Genomic DNA, 20,371 nt, shown 5'->3' on the forward strand with positions numbered 1-20,371 from the left:
TATATTCATTCAAAAAACCACACATTTTAAACTTTAAAGGTCAATGTTTATTAATCATCTGGCCAAAGAAATAAAAGTTAATTAGAATCCATATATTGGATTTATTCCATTTGAAAATGTTAACAATGGGCCAATCTTAACCACACCTGATAAAATAAACTTTATTAAGCCCCATAAGTTGTAATATGAAGAAGCATGTTTATGGTTATATGGATAGACTGTTACTTAGCATTCATAATCAATATCAGAAAGGGGGAAAATCAATCATAAATTATATGCACTTAGGGAGAGACCTAATTATCTACAGACATACATAAATATAAATATATGTAAATATGTACTTACATGTGTCAGGCTTGAGCTGACTGTTTGTAATTCCAAAATATTGAGGATTTTCAATTACAGGAATCTTTGTCATTCCAATAATTACTGCATCTGGGCCCCCCTCAGAAGAAGATGGCGTGTTGCTTCCATTAGAGATGTGATGAAGAGGACTTGCCGAATCGTCGTCATTGCTGATAACTGAAGAAGGGCCTAAAGTTAGAAACAAAGATTCCCCTGTAACTTGGCATAGTTCTTCCCTCCCTCTGCTGTCTCCTTGGCTGTCAAGAGCCCAGAGCACTTAGAAATTACATTCTATGACCTTGGTGGAGCAGTGGGCTAATGCCTCCTTAAGTAATACCAGCTGCCTGCAATTAGTGCAGGTTCGCATCCCACCAGGCTCAAGGTTGACTCAGCCTTCCATCCTTCCGAGGTAGGTAAAATGAGGACCCAGATTGTTGGGGGCAATTAAGCTGACTTTGTAATAATGCCGCTTGGGGTGTGTGTGTGAAAGCCCTAATAAGCAGGCATATACATAGAATGAAGGCTACTGCTAAGCTTGTAAGCCGCCCTGAGTCTTCGGAGAAGGGCAGGATATAAATGGAATTAAAATAAAATAAAATAAATAAATCTTCAGCACCACTGAGGTAGGTTGCCCATCCAAGGAACTGAGAGCATTTCTGCACAGCCATTAGCCTCCCCTTTCAAATTTTGGAAGCAGGTTTCTCCCACCTCAGCAGTGTCCCTGGTGCTCATACATTCTCCCACCCAGTACTCTTTCCAGAGCTACCAACAGAAAAGAGAAAAAAAATAGCCATCAGTCATTGAGCAGACCCCAGGCTCCTCATTCCCCTACTGGGTTTTGGCATTGAAGGAAAAAATGAGAATCTAATTGGCCATTGAGGTGGACCAATAAAACAGTCCCTCATGACTGGGGAGGACAGATAGTACTCAATTACGACCAGTACTGAGCCGAAAATTTCTGTTGCTAAGTGAGAAAGCTGTTAAGTGAGTTTTGCCCCATTTTATCACCTTTCTTGCCACAATTGTTAGGTGAATCACTGCAGTTGTTAAGTTAATAACACAGCTGTTAAGTGAATCTGGCTTCCCCATTGACTTTGCTTGTCAGAAGGTTGCAAAAGGTGATCTCATGACCTCCAGGACACTGCAACCGTCATAAATATGAACCAGTTGCCAAGCGTCTGAATTTTTATCACATGATCATGGGGGTGCTGTAATGGTCATGTGAAAAATGACCATAAGCCACTTCTTTGAACAGTCACTAAACAAATGTTCGTGAGTCAAGGACTACCTGTAGCCTATTGTTGTAAAATATTATGAAAGCTGTACCAACAGGTAACATATTGCATCCTGGACGCATGGATTACACATCTCCTAAATCCAATCCTTAATATCTGGACTAATATTTTGGTGGTGGTTGTTGTTGTCAATATCATCATCATGACCACTACTATTCCCTGTGCTGGACCTCCATCAAACACATTGCAAAACTGCTTTCACAATATTTTGCTTTGAACAGGAGCTGAGCTGGTTGTTAATTGTCTCACATCTCTAGGACCCAAGCATTGAGTGTTGTATGCTAGGCAGATCAGGGCAGTCCTTGTGTTAGAATAGTGGTTCCCAACCTTTTCTATACCCCGCACCCCTAGAACACTACTGATATATTCTTGCACCCCTTACAAAAGTTTGAAATAACGGCAATGAATTATGCATATACACTATAATTTTGAAAACCCACGTTTTTGCATCGCCTGGAATATCCTCTCGCACCCCTGGTTGGGAACCCCTGTGTTAGAAGATCCTTCAACCATTCAGCTCAGTCTTAATTGATATGTGTCTCTATATTTCCTGACAAGGATCTTTCTACTTGGCAAGGTAAAGGAGTCCCTGTGGATTTTACTCCACTAATTGTTGCTGTCCACAGGGTACAATGCTAATCTCCATTCCAAGGTCATTGAGCCAGTGTTGTCCAAAGACATTTCCACAGTCATGTGGCCAGCATGACATCATGGAGCACTGTTACCTTCCCACCAAAGGGATACCTATTTATCTACTCGCATTTGCATGTTTTTGAACTGCTAGGTTGGCAGGAGCTGAGGCAAGGACAGGAGTTCACCCTGTCATGAGGCATTTGGGTCTCGAACCTGGGCTGCTGGCTTTCTAGCCAACAAGGCCAGCCAACAAGGCCAGCTGTTGAGCCACTGTGCCGCCCACTTGGCAAGGTGGGAGTTTCTAAATTGAAACAAGTACTTTCCCTGAAACAGTTCTTTCCCATTTTTAGGTGTTGATGATAACCTACTGAACTGAAAGCAAGGGGTACTTATATTAATAATTAAATCTCTGTACCACATTTCCTCAAATGAGAATTGTACAATAATGTAGACCAGGGATCTCCAACCTTGGCAACTTTAAGACTTGTGGACTCCCAGAATTCACCAGCCAACATGAACTTTGGGCGTTGAAACTCACAGGTCTTAAACTTGCCTAGGTTGCACACCCCAATGTAGACTGTGAACTACTTGAAGTGGAACATATTGCAAAATAAATGGGAGAGCAATATCTCAAAGTAGAGGCATGGACTGAATAACAAAAGGATGTTTGCTTTTTTTTTCTCCCTGTCCCTACAGCCTCACAAATTCCCCCAGGAATTTTTTTGAGCTCCGCAAAGTTTTGGGACTGCAGGGTAAATGTGGAATTTGTTTCTTGGATGCTATTTGTTGCTGGATAGACTCCACTGGCTTTCTCCCAAATTTCGAGCAAACATAATGAAAAAATAGCAGGCACACACGTGCAATATATACTCTTACAGACAAATTACAAGGGAGGCAGAGTAATTATTTAAATTAAAATACATAGCTAAATAAAAATGATTTAAAAGGTGCTGAAAGTTGGCACAATGCACATATCTTTGAGAAAGATATTCCAAAGCTGAAATAGCATCAGTGGAAAAGAAAATCTTTTGCTTTGTGAAAATACTTTTGCGCTTTCCATAAAAACACTCCTTGAAGTAAGTCCTCAGCCAAAATACTTGTACTCCTCAAGATCAACAACATATTTTATGTATTTCCCAATATTCATTCCATTTGACATCACTAATAATGTATTTCTAAACATTTCCATAATATGAGGAATGCTTATTTATTTAGCTGAGTATATTTCAATAATCAAGGCTTCTTGAGACATTAAAATAAAACATAGTAGTAGAATTTAAAATGTCATTTAAACTGGAACAGAAAATCATCCAGTTATAATTTTTAGATCTAAACATTCAAAGCTTCCAATTGCAACAATCCAGATGTAATCCTCATTAAACTCATTAAATTAAGACCTTTTCTCAAACCACATCACAAAGGCTTTATTCATGTTAACACTGTAATGTCTGAAGAGTTAATTATGTTCAGGAACAGAAAAAAAGCTCCTAAATAATTTAAACCCTCTAGGAAAAGCTGCACACTGGGCATTCTGCAATTCAGTGCCAATAATACGAAATAAGATGGAAATGCAAATTATTTTTTCCTATTTTACCTTGTCTTCAGGTAATTTTTGACACTGAAACTAGATATTTTCAAATTTGCAATGATACTGGCTCCCAGTATGTAATATATCTGGTGCATACCCATGCACCCTTTCCAGCCCACACGGTACCTTTCATGTACCGTGGCCGCGCGAGTTGTGATGGGGGTTTCCCGATACTCCCATGTAACACCTCTACTCCGTGAGCTGCATTGGCTTCCGGTTGCCCTCCGGGTGAGTTTCAAGGTGCTGGTGATGACCTATAAAGCCCTAAATGGCTTGGATAACACCCAGGGGGAGGGCCTTCTCTGTGGGTGTGCCTGCCCTCTGGAACCAGCTGCCCGTGGAGCTTAGGACTGCCCCTGACCTTTGTTCATTCCGCCGGGACCTGAAGACCTGGCTCTTTGAGCTCTCTGGCCCAGGCTGAGAATTTTTAACTGGGGTTTTTATTTTTTAGGGATAATTTAATCTTTTTTAATTGTTTATAACTTTTGTATTGGTTTGGTTTTAAATACCCTGTAAACCGCCCTGAGTCCTTCGGGAAAGGGCGGTATATAAATCTAATAAAATAAAATAAATAAATAAATACCCCATATACCATTCCTGACTCTGTGCACCCTGATGGTCCCTTCCCCATCTGGCAGCAGCCACTTATCTGCCTGCTAGCCTTGGAATTGTGACTTCCTGCTGACTTCCCCACTGACTTTCTCCTTGCAAGCTTCCCACAAGCAAAGGAAGAGAAGCCCACAAGCCAGTAGAAAATGATGGAGGGTGTGAAGGAGGGAGGGAAGGAGGGAGGGAGGGAGGACTTCTGATGCTTCCTGCCAGCTTCCTGTAAGGAAACTCAGTGGGGAAGCTGGCAGGAAGTCAGAGGTTGCTTCCATTCCCACTGCTTTTTTGCCCAAACACCGTCATTCTGTTTCTCTGTTTAGGTAAGGAAATATCTCTGAAGTGATGACCCAACAGGGCGCTGGTTTTCTAGTGTCGTGCTAAAGGCTAGGTTGAAATTAAGCTTGGCTTCTGATGATTTCATGGATTTCATGCAGTCTAACTTTTTTGGCAATATTATGGAACCCATTCTACACTCCTCTCTTCCAACATTTATTTTATTTTTTCTTTTAAAATTGCCATTCAAGCTATAAACCTGAAGTTTTATGTTGGTATTATCTGCTCCTAAATACTAATCAGATCTAACTCTACTTATCTTCCATATCAAGGGTGGGCAGGAGCTGCCTTTTTAAGATAAATATATGATTGTAGCTCAGTAAACTAAGTTCTATAATAAAAATAACATTTTAATCCATTCTGCAATATGGGGAAAATATACCTTATTATTTGCTCAATCTCACTATGCCTTCACCGGACAGAATTACAAGTTAGGCTCTGGGGGAATGGCAAGACATAAAATAAAACTAGTAAAGGATGTGGACAATCCTTTTCCACCTTCTGTGTTCTGAATTATCACCCCTATCTGAATAATTGCACCTTGCAGCATATATAGCATCCATTTCTTAATGGTTTTCCACATAAACCCTTTGGGATAGTTGATCAAAGAGGGATGGACTAACGAAAAATTACCTAGCATGCTTCCACAACCAAGGAGAAACTGGAATATGGATCCCCTTAGGCCTAGTCCAGCATCTTGATCCCTACATCAGATTGGACAAGGAAACAATTGTTATGGAATTTATTGTGCAGAGGTCTCCTTGTGCTACCAAAGAGTTGCACAGACAAGGAAGGGCACTGAGAGCAGTAAAAATCACACACAGAAATACACTGAGTTCTAAAAGCAAAAAGTATTTTACTTTGAGGTGGTGTAAAAACAAAAATGCACAGTCAAAAATAAACAGTCCAAGTCATACACAATAGCAACAGTCCAAGGAGTAATCCAAACTACAAAGTCTTCTTACCGGTCCAGAGGTCAATACACAGTTCAGGTTTACAACAGTAGTAAACCAACAGCAGAGCAAAAACAGTAATAGTAGAGATCAGTGAATTCAGAGAGAGAAAGAAGCTACGTTCCTAGCTTCCTCTTATGGCCATGAGAACACTTACACACCCATTGGCCAATTAACAACTTAAAGCCATAGCATTATGGTTAATATATTTTCAACCCAACATTGTAGGCTAGCACCATATGCCTAACATTCTCCCCTTTGGGTAGAATAATATATAACTCTTACAATCTTATGCACATTCTTTCACAATTAGCATTGTGTTTCACAGCACTTTGTACCTTCGTAAAATGGTCTGCAATATTTACATCAGATGGACAATACTCTAACTGTATTAATTTATCTTTGACACATTGTCTGACATTTAAATAACGAAGATCAGTATGTTTAGATCTTGTTCTTACTGCAGCATTATTAGCCATCTTTATCGCAGCTTGATTGTCCTCATACACAATAAATGGATCATTTACATTTAAACCCATATCTAACAATAGTTGTTTGTACACTAGCAGTTCTGTACATAACACTGATAGACATGAAAATTCAGCCTCCATTGTAGATAAGCTTATGTGTTTTTGTCTAATAGACTTCCATCCAATCAAAGAATCACCCAACATTACAGCCAACCCTGAGGTAGATTTACGACTGTTTGAATCAGAGGCAAAACTCGCATCTGCATATGCAGTAAGGATTAACTCACGATTTGGCTCTAAATATAACGAGTAGTGAATAGTTTGCTTCAAATACCTTAATACCCGTTTAGCTGATTGCCAGTGTCTAACAGTTGGATTATTGTTGTACCTAGCTAATTGATTTACACAGTAAGAAATATCAGGTCTAGTCCAATTACTCAGATACATAAGACTTCCTATCAAAGATTGGTACATAGTCTTATCAAATACAGGACTCTCAACATTAGTGTCCTTAAAATCCATAGCCATCGGAGTTTTTGCTGGTTTACACATTTCCATGTTGTATCTCTTTAATAACTGAGATATTTTACTGGCTTGTGACACCTTAAAACCCCTATTTGTTTTCACAATATCTAACCCCAAATAGTGGCTAATTTCTCCAAGATTTCTAATTGTGAATTTATTTTGCAATCTTGAAATGATAGTTTGTGCTTCTAACTCAGTTTTTGTTATTATTGCAATATCATCTGTGAATAATAAAATAAAAGATAATGCTCCGTTGTGTTCTCTTCTAAACAAACAAGGATCAGCATTACTGGCTACAAAACCTATTGCACTTAACTCATTAACTAAACATGTATTACACTCATAGCCTGATTGTTTCAATCCATAGAGGCTTTTCTTTAACTCCCAACAATCATGGTCTCTATCACTGGTCAATCCTGGTGGTATTCTTAAATAAATAGTATGTTGCAATGGAGCATGTAAATATGCAGTTTCAACATCTACATGATTAACCATATATTGGTTTTTAGCCGCCCATACTAAAGCTGCTCTTAAAGTAGTTGCCCTTAGACTGGGTGCAAACACTTCGTCATAATCCTCAGTAGTTTGGGCAAAACCTTGTGCAACCAAACGTGCCTTATGGGTTATAGTTCCATCTACACCCTTCTTTATTTTATATATCCATTTACAACCTATAGCTTGCTCACCAGGTGGCAGTTTTGCTTTCTGATAAACCTTAAGATTCTGCAAAGACTTCAACTCCCTGTTCATTGCAGCTTTCCATGATGCTTGTTCCTTTTCAGGATACATCCTGATCTCATCATAGTTAGAAGGTACTGAACTAACTTGACATATTACACTGGCTTCATAGCGATCAGGTGGATGTCTGATACGCATTGAACGCCAAAGAATTACAGGGCTTTGAATTTCTGACTCCTTTCCTTCCTCTGATTCATCTTTTATCTCCCCTATCTCCTCATCATCTTTTATATTTACAGGAGATGCATTATCATTACTAGTTACGTTATCAGAGGAGTCCTCAAACACTAGAGGATCAGTATTAACAGTTACTTGCTCTAACCTATCCCAACCAACGTGCTCAAGGAATCTTGCACTAGCACTGTTATATACATTAGTTGTGCCTCGTTCCCAGAAACGATAGGATCTATGGTTAGCTTCGTAACCTACGAAGTATAATTGCCTAGCCCTATGTTGGCCTTTACTCCTGAGTTGTGCAGGAATGTGGACCCAAGCTGGGGTGCCAAATGTGTGCAGGTAATCAAGGTTTGGTCTTCTACCATGCCATATAGTATATGGTATTTTACCAGTAGAAGTATTAACAACTATATTCAGAACATGGTTTGCACATTTTGCTGCCTCCCCCCACAGTCTATCTGTTAAGCCAGAATCTCTTAACATGGTTCTCATCATGGCTTGTAATGTTTGCCCACGTCTCTCAACAAATGCATTATGTTGTGGCCTATAAGGGGCTGAACGTTTATGCTCAATGCCAGCTGATTGTAGCATATCAACAAAACACTTATTTGTAAATTCAGTACCATTATCAGTAATTATGCACTGAACCTTTCTCTTTGTTTTTCTCTCCACGAACTTCAGCCAGTTTACAAATTGTTGGAAAGTATCTGCCTTTGACTTAAGCAGATAACAAAAACCATATCTAGAGTAGTGGTCCAATATACTTAAAACATAACATGACCCTCCTAAACTTGGTTTCATGGGTCCAATTAAATCAGCAAACACAACTTCCAAAGGTACAGTTGTTTTGAAGCCGTTTAACCTGTTTGCAGGAGTTGCCTTGCTCTTTTCCTGATTACAGGCATTGCAATTCAAATACTTACTACATGGCTTCAGTTTAATTCCTTCTACTAATTCCACTGTTTTACGTAGTGAGTTAAAGTTTACATGCCCTAACCGCCTATGCAATAAATGTATACATTCATCATGTGGCTTCTTGTTCTCACATATTGAGTTAGCTTTAACTGTACTAACCTGGTTACTTGTGAGAACGAATAAACCATCTTTCAAATTAGCAGTTACACAGGTTCCATTCCTCTCAATAGTGCATTGCTCCCCTCTGAATGTTACCACAAACCCAACTTTAACCAATTCCCTTACAGATAACAGGTTGAATCTTAGTTTAGGTATATATAACATAGGTAACTGTTCATCAATGCATGGACAATAGGAATTACCTTCACCAGAGGCCTTCATCCTCCAACCATTGGCCAGTGAAACATATTGGTTGCTGTTTTTCATATTAACAAACCTCTTTTTCACTTTAGTAATGCATTGTGAAGCCCCACTATCAACAACCCACAATTCATTATTTCTGGATGTTGGTTCATCAGAAATAGCCAAACCAATGCTCTTCTTAGCCTTCCCACTGCTATTTGCATTCTGTTTTCTTCCCTTTCTACAGAATTTGGCTATATGCCCTCTAGCCCCACAAGAAAAACATTTCTTGACGTTGTAAGCAGTGGTGAATTGCTGCTTCTCTTGTGGCTGTGTCTCTCTCAGCTGGTCTCTGTCACGCCTTCTTCTGGACTCTTCCAGCAGTCTCCCAGTAATGTTAGTCAATGTCAGTTCCTCTCTGGTCAGGACTTCCAAAGAAGAAACATACTCATCATAACTCTCATCCAAAGATGACAGAATAATGTAGACCTGATGCAACTCTGAAAAAATCAGCTCCTTTTCATGAAGCTCTTGAAAAGTTGCCTTCATGTAATTTAAATGGGTCAGCATATCTCCATTCTTCTGCAGACGAGCCCTAAACAGCTTACGTGTAAGGTGTATATGTGCACCCACACTGTCACGAACATAAAGCCTTCGCAAAACATCCCAACACCTAGCAGCAGACTCCTCACCACGAATATGGACAAGCTGCTGGTCATTCAGTGTTAGACCAATAATGCAAAGAGCTTTCTCATTGTTTTGTTTAAAGTCGTCTAACTTCTTTGCATCCTCTTCGTCATCTGGATCCCAAGCAGTAGTATCTGGTGGGTTATTTACAACAGCCCATAGTCCTTCCTTGCGCAAAAGCAAGCAGCATTTTGTGGACCAGGAAACATAGTTTGTCCCATCCAACCGGGTTATCCAGGAGATGCCTGACAACTGTTCTTGTGCCATTTTACACCAAATACAAACTCAGCTAGGAATACTGTGTGTACTTACTCTCAGTACAGGCCTGGGCCCATAACCAGTGTTATGGAATTTATTGTGCAGAGGTCTCCTTGTGCTACCAAAGAGTTGCACAGACAAGGAAGGGCACTGAGAGCAGTAAAAATCACACACAGAAATACACTGAGTTCTAAAAGCAAAAAGTATTTTACTTTGAGGTGGTGTAAAAACAAAAATGCACAGTCAAAAATAAACAGTCCAAGTCATACACAATAGCAACAGTCCAAGGAGTAATCCAAACTACAAAGTCTTCTTACCGGTCCAGAGGTCAATACACAGTTCAGGTTTACAACAGTAGTAAACCAACAGCAGAGCAAAAACAGTAATAGTAGAGATCAGTGAATTCAGAGAGAGAAAGAAGCTACGTTCCTAGCTTCCTCTTATGGCCATGAGAACACTTACACACCCATTGGCCAATTAACAACTTAAAGCCATAGCATTATGGTTAATATATTTTCAACCCAACATTGTAGGCTAGCACCATATGCCTAACAACAATACTGACTACCTCTGTCACCATTAGTAGTTACTATTACATTGTTACCGTATCTATTGACACATCATGTAACTTGTGCCTTGTATTCATAAAAAAATGTATGAATGGACATTTATCAAAGATGGAATACATTAAACCCATTTGAAGTAGGTCACAGAGGAATAAAAATTTATTCTACTGGATTCAGCTAATGGAACATGTAGAACAGGGGTGTCAAACTGCCGGCCCGCAGGCCAGATGCATCATAGCAAAACCATGCCCACCCCATGGCTGGCAATGGCAAAAAAAGGTCACGATACGTTGCAACATGTCCCATGACATTGCGAGTTTGACACCCCTGATGTAGAAACTATCAGAATAAAGTTCTCCTACTCAACAGCAGCCAGTTCTCAGCGCAATGGTACTTAAAACAAGAATAAGTTTTGTAGTGTATGCCTGTAAAGCATACACAGAAATGTCAGCACAGCAGGGGGCTGGACAGCTCCAGGCTATAACTGCTTTTGGCGGGAAAGCCTGAATAGAGCGAGTCGTTGACAGCCCCAGGGCATGGTCAGCTCCGGCGGGAAGCCAGGGTTTAAATCCATTGGCCACCTGCACTGGCGGTAAGCCCAGGTTTAAATCTATTGGTCACCATTCACCTGGGCAGGTATAAAGAGACGCCAGGTAACCCCTTTGCTCCAGCTTCATTTCTGACTCAATAAAGAAATACTACCCAGCTCAACTGTCCGCCTCTCCATACAACCACGCAATATTGCAAGTTTCCATGTGAATTGGGTAAGTGGAGAACACTTGTTGGAGCTGGCCAATATTATCAGAAGTTATAAGTGGATGAGAACTATAGTGCTTTAGAGCCATCAGAGAGAGTGAATTATTCTGGCATTCAGACCCAGCCAGATTTGATAGTCATTGAGGTTGAAATGTATAGATGTATGTGCTTTTGAGAAAAAGAGAGAGCTACAGAAGTTTGTACTTCAGAAAGAGAACAATAAAAGTTGTGAGAATGCCTTTGTTTTTACATGTCAATCTCTGGATAAATTATAACAAGTAAAACTAAAGATATTGCTTCTTAATACGACATGCTTGGATATGTGATGAGATAATAAGGTGAGATGATAAGGGAACATTTATCATTTCTTGTCCAAATGAATGGTCCTAATATAACACAACTATATGCAAGGACAGGAGTTGAATGAGCAATGTGGCTAAAAATACATTTGGAATTCCAAATGATTTTCAATATTCTATCTAAACATTTTAGTTTAATTATGTTTGGATGTATACAGGTAGTGCTCGAAGTATGACCACAGCTGAGCCCAAAAATTCCACTGCTAACCAAAGAAGTTGTTAAGTGAGTTTTCCCCATTTTACGATCTTTTTTATCACAGTTGTTAAGCGAGTCACTGCAGTTGTTAAATGAATCAAATGGTTCTTAAGCAAGTCTGCTTCCCCCATTGATTTTGCTTGCTAGTCGAAAGCAGCTGGGAAGGTTACAAATGGTGATCACATGATCATGTGACCATGTGGATGTTGCAATGGTTGTTAAGTGTGGGAACCGGTCATATGTCACTTTTTTCAGTGCTGTTGTAACTTTGAACGGTCACTATGGTTGCAAGCCAAGGACTACCTGTATGCCTTTCAGAGCAAAGGTATACTCAAGATGAGTTACGTTGCACCTGTTAAAGAGGTCTGCAGCTCCAGATATTAAATTCTAAACAAGCAAGCATACAATGAGAAGCGTTTTACAATTTACAAAATGACCAAACACTTCAAAAACATGAAGTGCTGGTCAAAGATGTCTTGAGGTTGCAGCATGAGAGCTGGTGAAAGCTCATGTGAATTTGATGGCATATAGGGAAATTGTGAGTCTTGGTTGCTTAAGAGCGGAAGAGTGCCTGAGGGTAGAAAAATTGCTGAGTTGTATCATTTGGCATTGTAATATAAAGCAAGCAGGTTGACAGCAGCGGGCTGATCTTGTCTGGGCAGAATCATCTCAAGTTAGCACTTGGCGGGAATTCCTGAAGGGAATCTCAGGGCTGTACCCTAGACTGCAAAGTTTTAAAATAAAAACATCTTAGAGGAAGAACAGTGGCAAAACACTTCTCTGCCGATGCCAAGAAAACTGCATACAGGTAGTCCTCAACGTACGACCACAAATTGAGCCCAAAATGTATGTTGTTAAGTGAGAAGCTTGTTAAGTGAGTTTTGCCCCATTCTAGGACTTTTCTCGCCACGTCTGTTAAGCAAATCAGTGCAGTTCCTAAATAAGTAGCATGGCTGTTAAGTGAATCTGGCTTCCCTCCTGTCTTTGCTGGTCAGAAGGTTGCAAAAGGGGATCACATAACTCTGGGACACTGCAACGGGCACAAATGTGACTCAGTTGTCAAGCATCCAACTGTAAATCACCTGACCATGGGGCCGCTACGGCGGTTGTAAGAGTGAAAAATGGTCATAAGTGACATTTTTTCAGTGCCATTGTAACTTCAAACTTCGAACGGTCGCTAAATGAACTGTTGTAATGGTCTCCATGTGGTTACCAAGAATTGAGCTCGGCTCAAGAGTGTCCTTAACTTATTTTTCTCCTAAATAATAAAACTGTACAGGAGTCAACCTCACTTTGTGTTTCCTTGACATGGAATTCTGATAGAGAGGATTATTTGGTGATTTTATGTTCCCATCTCTACTGCCTAGGGATAGTACGGCATTGATGATAACAGGAAGCGTTTATATGGGCTCAAGCTATAATTGTATAAGTGGAAAATCTTCAAACAAAGGCCCTTTTGTCTTGCAAGGTTTCATAAGATGAGAAAGAAATCCTGGGATAATGCAAGAATGGAATAGGTTTTCAGATCTCGCAGTACCTGCGGGGTGTTTTTTTGTGAATGCCATCTTTGTGATGCAACAGATGGCAAGACTCTGTGTGTTGGGGGTTTGCTAAACATCCATATATTTAAAGCTTAATTTGTCAGTACACTTGACAAATGAGTAAACTGCCACACACAGTTTTAATGCTTGCTCATTCCAGAGACAAGCTATTAGGCAAAAGGCTACATCCCAATTTACTCAATGCAATGTTGAAATTACACCACAATCAAAGGCAACTGCTGTGCAGCCAAAATTCAGTTGAACAATCAGATTTGTAAGTGGAACTTAAAGAACACAGAACAATTTTCCAGGGAGAATGTAAAAATACTCGCTTTGGACTGAAACAAGTATTCATTGATGGACCAGATCTCTGAAATGTACAGCAGAAATCTGCAGGCAAAGGGGATCTTTGTGCTTTACCCAAATCCTGAAATGCCTCTATGTCAGGCTTAAATGGAGGGCAGGTAATTGTCATAAAAGATAGAATATAGAATATCAGAGTTGGAAGGGACCTTGGAGGTCTTCTAGTCCAATCCCCTGCTCAAGTAGGAGGCCCTATACCATTTCAGACAAGTGCCTGTCCAGTCTCTTCTTAAAAGACTCCAGTGATGGAGCACCCACAACTTCTGAAGGCAAGCTGTTTCACTGGTTGATTGTTCTCAATATCAAGAAATTTCTCCTTAGTTCTAGGCTGGATCTTTCTTTGATTAGTTTCCATCCATTGTTTCTTGTATTGCCTTTGGGTGCTTTCGACAATAGGTTGACCCCCTTTCTTTGTGGCAGCCCTTCAAATATTGGAACACTGCTATCATGTCTCCCCTGGTCCTTCTTTTCACTAGACTAGCTATTTTTATTTTTTTTATTTTAATTCCATTTATATCCCGCCCTTCTCCGAAGACTCAGGGCGGCTTACAAGCTTAGCAGTAGCCTTCATTCTATGTATATGCCTGCTTATTAGGGCTTTCACACACACCCCCAAGCGGCATTATTACAAAGTCAGCTTAATTGCCCCCAACAATCTGGGTCCTCATTTTACCTACTTCGGAAGGATGGAAGGCTGAGTCAACCTTGAGCCTGGTGGGATGCGAACCTGCACTAATTGCAGGCAGCTGGTGTTACTTAAGGAGGCATTAGCCCACTGCTCCACCAAGGCTCTATACCCAATTCCTGCAACTGTTTATCATATGTTTTAGTCTTCAGGCTCCTAATCATCTTTTTTGCTCTTTGATGCACCTTTTCCAAAGTCAGAACATTTTTTTTATAATGTACTGACCAAAACTGGATGCAGTATTCCAGGTGTGGTCTTACTAAGGCTTGTAAAGTGCTAATAGTACTTCATATGACTTTGATTCTGTCCCTCTGTTAATGCATGCTAGGATTGCATTGGCTTTTTTTGGCTGCTGCTGTACACTGCTGGCTCATATTTAAGTGACTGTCCATTAGGACTCTAAAATCCCTCTCGCAATTGCTGTTATTGAGCCAGGTTTCACCTCGTCTGTACCAGTACTTTTCATTTTTCTTTCCTAGGTGTAAGATCTTATTTTTATCTACATTAAATTTCATTTTGTTGGATAGGGCCCAGTGTTCACATCTGTTGTAATCCATCTGGATCTTGAGCCTATCTCCTGGCATGTTGCCTATTCCTGCCAGTTTAGTGTCTTCAGCAAATTTGATTAGTTCTCCTTGCATTCTCTCATCTAAATCATATAGATGAATGAAAGGAGTGAATGAATAAATGAATCGTTTTGATCACAGGTGTCAAACTTGCTGCATCACATGACATGTTGCGACGTATCATGACTTTTTTCGCATTGCCAGAGCTGGGGTGGGTGCGGCCTCTGCATGATGCAACCGGCCCAGAGGCCAGCAGTTAGACACCCCTGGTTTAGATGAATGAAAGGAACTATTGGTCTTATTGATTTAGCTTTCACCAATCCAGTTTTGGCTTATGCTGAAAAATTTAAAAAGAAACAGCAAAAAAACCCCCAGCTTTCGCATAAAAATATAGCTCACTAATAATGACCATATTTTACCAGAGGTGGAGGGTAGGGTTAGGGTGGGGGACTAAACTAAGACTAAAACAAGCAAACAAGCCAATCATCTTTAGAATAGCAAAGGTTTTGTGAAAGCAGAAATGTCTTCTTGGTATGTTCATTGGATCTTTTAAAGAAAACAATCCTTTGCTATTTTGACAAGATGGCAGCTCGAATCAGATAAGAATTAATATTCTGTCATGAAGAGAGAACAGAAAATTAGAGAAAATAAGGACAGAGATTTCTTCCTCTGAGACATTCAACAATTTCAGAATTGTGCCTCTCTCTGTCATGTGTATCATATGTGTTTTAGGATGGAGCTACGTTTCTCAAAAGAGCACAGATTGTGACTAGCCTTTTTGTAGATGTGAAGTTGTGTGGAAAGAATGTCATTTGTTACCCAAGCCATTCAAAACATAGAAACTGTCCTATAATCTGCCTCTACATTACCTCCCTCTCCCTCACTCATATTCTCACATACAACATTAATGCTCCAGGAATCCACTTACAGAATCTTATAATGAAATTAGTAGCATACTTCATATGACCCACTAAGACTTCTGCAGACCAAGAACTCTTGCCTGCTGTCACAAGTAGCAAATCTGATCCTGAAAATCCAGCACTGCTGAATTCCTATTCTGTCATCTGCACAATGCTTCCCACCCAACACCTCCAAGGAATGTTGGAGGAACTTCATAAAAATGTGGCTGTTAAAATCAAATTGCGAGGGTTTCCCCCCCCCACCTTAAATATAGACACTAATAATGTACTTCATTTTGCTCCATATTAAGAAACTGTAGCATGAGTGGCAATGCAATCATATACTGTATATGGCTACTCAAAAACAAGTGTTTAATCACAGGCTGAAATCTGGCAAACCCTAAAAATCTAAAACCCTGTATTGTAATGCTCTCTTTATTTATTCTTCTCCAATGTCGTCTTCTAACCTTTCAGTGACAGAAAACTGATCCTCTATTTTATTTATTCTTAGCTCACTTTTGGCTTGAACTGAAATTTTGATAGAATCTGAAAACAGAATTAAGTCTTCCCTGTGGGCTAGTTTAGCAAACTGGACCATATCACTTTAATCCTCTTGGCTGTGCTTTTTCTGTTTTTTTTTCTATTTTGTTTTATCAACATATTGAAATTTTTATTTAATAAATTATTTACTGGACTCAAAGTGAGATGGGTGCAAACAAATCTAATAAATAAATAAATATTTCAAGACTCAGCTATTAATTTGATGGGAATTGTAGTGGCTCTTTTGATCGTATATTCAGCTTTGGATGAAAAGTTAAATAATGGAATGTTTCTCTTACTCTTTTCAATACTTTAAGCTTTTTGAATAACAGAATGATAATGACTTTCAGTTTTATTTTATTTTTTTCATTTATTAGATTTCCCTCCCACCTTTATTACTTTATATGTAGGCGAATATACATAAGGCGGCGAATATACATAAGGTTCCTTCTGTGTTTCCCCACGACAACAACCGTATGAGGAAGTTTGGGCTGAGAGAGAGTGACTGATGCAAAGTCACCCAGCCAGCTTTCAAGTCTAAGGCAGGACTAGAACTCACTGTGGAGCAATGTAGTCTGGATTCCCAGGAGGGACAGGTTACATTCCGGAGGACCAAGAGACAATGAAGTTTAGATAGTATGGTTGGAAGAAACCGGGTCAAGATAGGTCCTCCCTATAAATTATCAGAGTACATCTTTGATGAAGCAAGTAGAGGCTTTACTTTGGTGAGGAACAATGAAGGAAACAGCTTGGAAGTAACTCTGGTGTCTTTCTTGGGTTTTAGAGCCTGACTTTCAGTCTCCTGGTTACTAGGCCATCCCCAAACTGGCTCTCTTAGATAATCATATTATCTAAACATTGCCACACTGAAATCTGTTTTGAAATATAGGTAGTCCTCAACTTACGACCACAACTGAGCCCAAAATTTCTGTTGCTAAGTGAGACATTTGTTAAGTGAGTTTTGCCCCATTTTACAACCTTTCTTGCCACAGTTGTTAAGTAAATCACTTCAGGTGTTCAGTTAGTAATGCCATTGTTAAATGAATCTGGCTTTTTACTGCTTTTACTATTGTTAAGCTGCCCAGAGTCACCTTGTGGCAAGATGGGCGGCAAATTAAATAAATAAATAAATAAATAAATAAATAAATAAATAAATAAATAAATAAATAAAAAATAAACAAACAAACCATATCAAAGTAGCAATTACGTAACAATAGTTTCAGTCTGAAATTAATTACTTCATATGAGGATCTCCATGGTATTATTACCTAGTATATATATTTATATATTGGATCAAAGGAAATGAAAGATAGGGGTAGGCATATGATAGTAATGACGCCTGCAAGCTACAAGTTAAACTGTGGCTAGAGATTGGAGATATAAAAGAAAGGGAAGGGAAAAATAATTGGACTAAAAAGTAATTAACTTTTTTTCCCACTATGTTTTTTTATTTAAATGTAAAATATTTTTTATATCATCTTGCCCTTTTTAATTTTCTTCATACTTCAGTACAGTATGTGTTTTTCTCTACTTTAAATTTCAATGTTTTAACAATAAATGTTCCTTTTTTTAAAAAAAAAGAATCTTCTTGTTTTCTTTGACATCAGTTAAATTCATACTGGTATTGTTCTGATGTTAAGCAACTGATATTGCTTATTTTCTGAAAGCTGAGAAGACCAGAATTCCTACTACAACTGTTTCAATACTTCTAGCACTTGCTCCTCATCATATTTTTCCCAAGATCCAAAGGTTTCTATGTATCATTGGAGTAGATGTAGGCCTTGCATGTTACAGGTAGTCCTCAGCTTACAAGTTACACTTCATTGAGTGACCATTCAAAGTTATAACAGCACTGAAAAAAGTAACGTTTTATGAGCGTTTTTCACACTTATGACTGTTGCCGTATCCTCGTGGTCATGTGATCAAAATTCAAATGCTTGGCAACGGACTTATATTTATGATGGCTGCAGTACCCCAGGGTCACGTCATCACCTTTTGCAAACTTCTGACAAGCAAAGTCAATGGCGAAACTAGATTCATTTATTAATCGTGTTACTGACTTAACAACCGACGCAATTGTTAAGTGAATAAACTCTGGCAAGAAAGGTCGTTAAATGGGGCAAAACTCATTTAGCAACAGACTCACTTAGCAACAGAAATTTTAGGCTCAGTTGTGATCCTAAATCAAGGACTACTGTCATATCTGGAAAGGCTGAGGAATCCCTACTACAACTGCTCCAGTATTTTCAGCAGTAACTCACAGCAAGGAGCTACAAATCACACTCACTTTCCTTCCTGGCTCTAACAGTAATTACAGTATTTCCTCTTTTCCCTCAGGTACATGAGAAGTGGGCTGAATACACAAACCCTTTGATACCACCAGTGCCTACTAGTGACAGGATAGAATATGTTGTACTATTACAATTTTTGGGAAGAGCTCCTTCCATAGATTTATAACTGGGAAGATTTCAAATATGAGGACAAACTTAATGTATGGTGGCAAAAAAAAATATCTGGAAACATCCTGTCTAACTAACTGATTTTATTAAAAGAATTTTGAGTTAGGATAGGATTTATCCAACGTCACCTGCAGGCTGTGACTGATACTGTACTTAAAAAATAAAGTGCTGCAAATAGCAAAGTTATTACTTATTGAATATATAGTTAAATTACTCAGTTGACCTTAATGAAGACCAGATTTTTAAGATGGTACCAGAAATTTGCTAACAAGAATAAATATATGATGTTAAAAATGGAATATTTGAAAATCCTTCACCCTTTTATTCTCTTGCATAAATAAGACTACTGTGGATGAACAAACATTTAAGCAATAACTGCAGATATTTCTGATAGACAGCTGTCTAACAAGACAGAAACTTAGAAAATAGCAGTTATTCTTGAATGTAGTAGAAAATGATCACAAATCATACATTTGGTATTTACAGAGGAAAAATCCGATATATCTCTGTATTTATAAAAGGTTCTTCTTCAGTTGCATTATTATCCTGGAAATAAGGTAGTCCTAGCTGATGTTCTGTCTAAGTAATTCCTTAGAAATAGTGACAGTTCTGACAAACATATGAGTCAATGTCCTGTTAATGACTAATTATGATAGGTGACAATGTTGACTAGTTTTTATTCTCATTCTCCAGAAACAGGTGAGTTATACAATTCTAGTACTATTAGTATAGTATATTGTATAGTATACTACTATATGCTGTAGTATACTGAATACTACTTTTACCTGATAGCATGAAAGCTGCTTTTACAAGAGGTAGACTTGCATTAAATGCAATGGACGATAATTGAATTATAGATAACAAATTACATTGTCAGGGAATTTTCATTTATTCACGTTACATCAAGAATATCTGTATTTATTTGGCTAAAAATCAAATATACATTTTAAACATATATTTCTGTGCACTGAAGAGTACTGTGAATGACAGGGCAACAACTTTGACACAGGGCTGTTGTCTGGAAGAATTATTTTTCAACGCAACTGTTGTGTATTGGGCTTAATTGTAACACCACGGTGGTAAGCTGGAGCTAGCTAACGGCTCCCAGCAACTCAGACACCCCGTCTCCAGTGCTGCTATTGGCTGCCCCTAGGCGGCAATGGGTCGCTTTAAACCTATTGGCTGCCGCCTAGGGGCCAGGCTATAAATTGCTGCAGACTGCAGCTCAGTTCCTCAGTTCAGTTCCTGCAAGCAAATAAACATGACCATTGCTGAACTCACTCGCCTCGTCTTCATTCCTGCGCAACGAACTCACTACACAACAGCAACACTACTCATTGTGTTCCCATTGTGTTCCACAGAGCACTACTCATATGCTTAGCAAGGTTGTGTCCCATGTTCAAACAAGGGGAAAAAATCAAGTGGCAAGGAAGGCATATAAGAGAAGCAAAACTATTACTTCTTTTACTGTATACTGTATAATTGTAGTGTTATTATGTATTAATTTACATTTTAAACCATCCTGTTGTCTTCATTAAAGAAAAAACAACAACCCTAAATGCTTGCACAGATCCCA

At 39.0% G+C, this 20,371-nt stretch overlaps 1 protein-coding gene across 1 annotated transcript in view; it reads right to left on the reverse strand.

Moving 5' to 3' along the window:
• The window catches only part of NTRK2 (neurotrophic receptor tyrosine kinase 2), a gene marked incomplete at its 3' end in the record, with an annotated part of 199,668 nt that overhangs the window by 74,902 nt on the left and 104,395 nt on the right, over nucleotides 1–20,371 (reverse strand). Inside the window, exon 13 of the mRNA XM_081317128.1 lies at nucleotides 346–534. Coding sequence (XP_081173254.1) covers nucleotides 346–534 — 189 coding nt within the window. The remainder of the gene's footprint in view (nucleotides 1–345; nucleotides 535–20,371) is intronic.

Source organism: Vipera berus (genome assembly GCF_964194415.1).
Source record: "Vipera berus genome assembly, chromosome: 2".
In the NCBI taxonomy this organism is placed as follows: Eukaryota; Metazoa; Chordata; class Lepidosauria; order Squamata; family Viperidae; genus Vipera; species Vipera berus.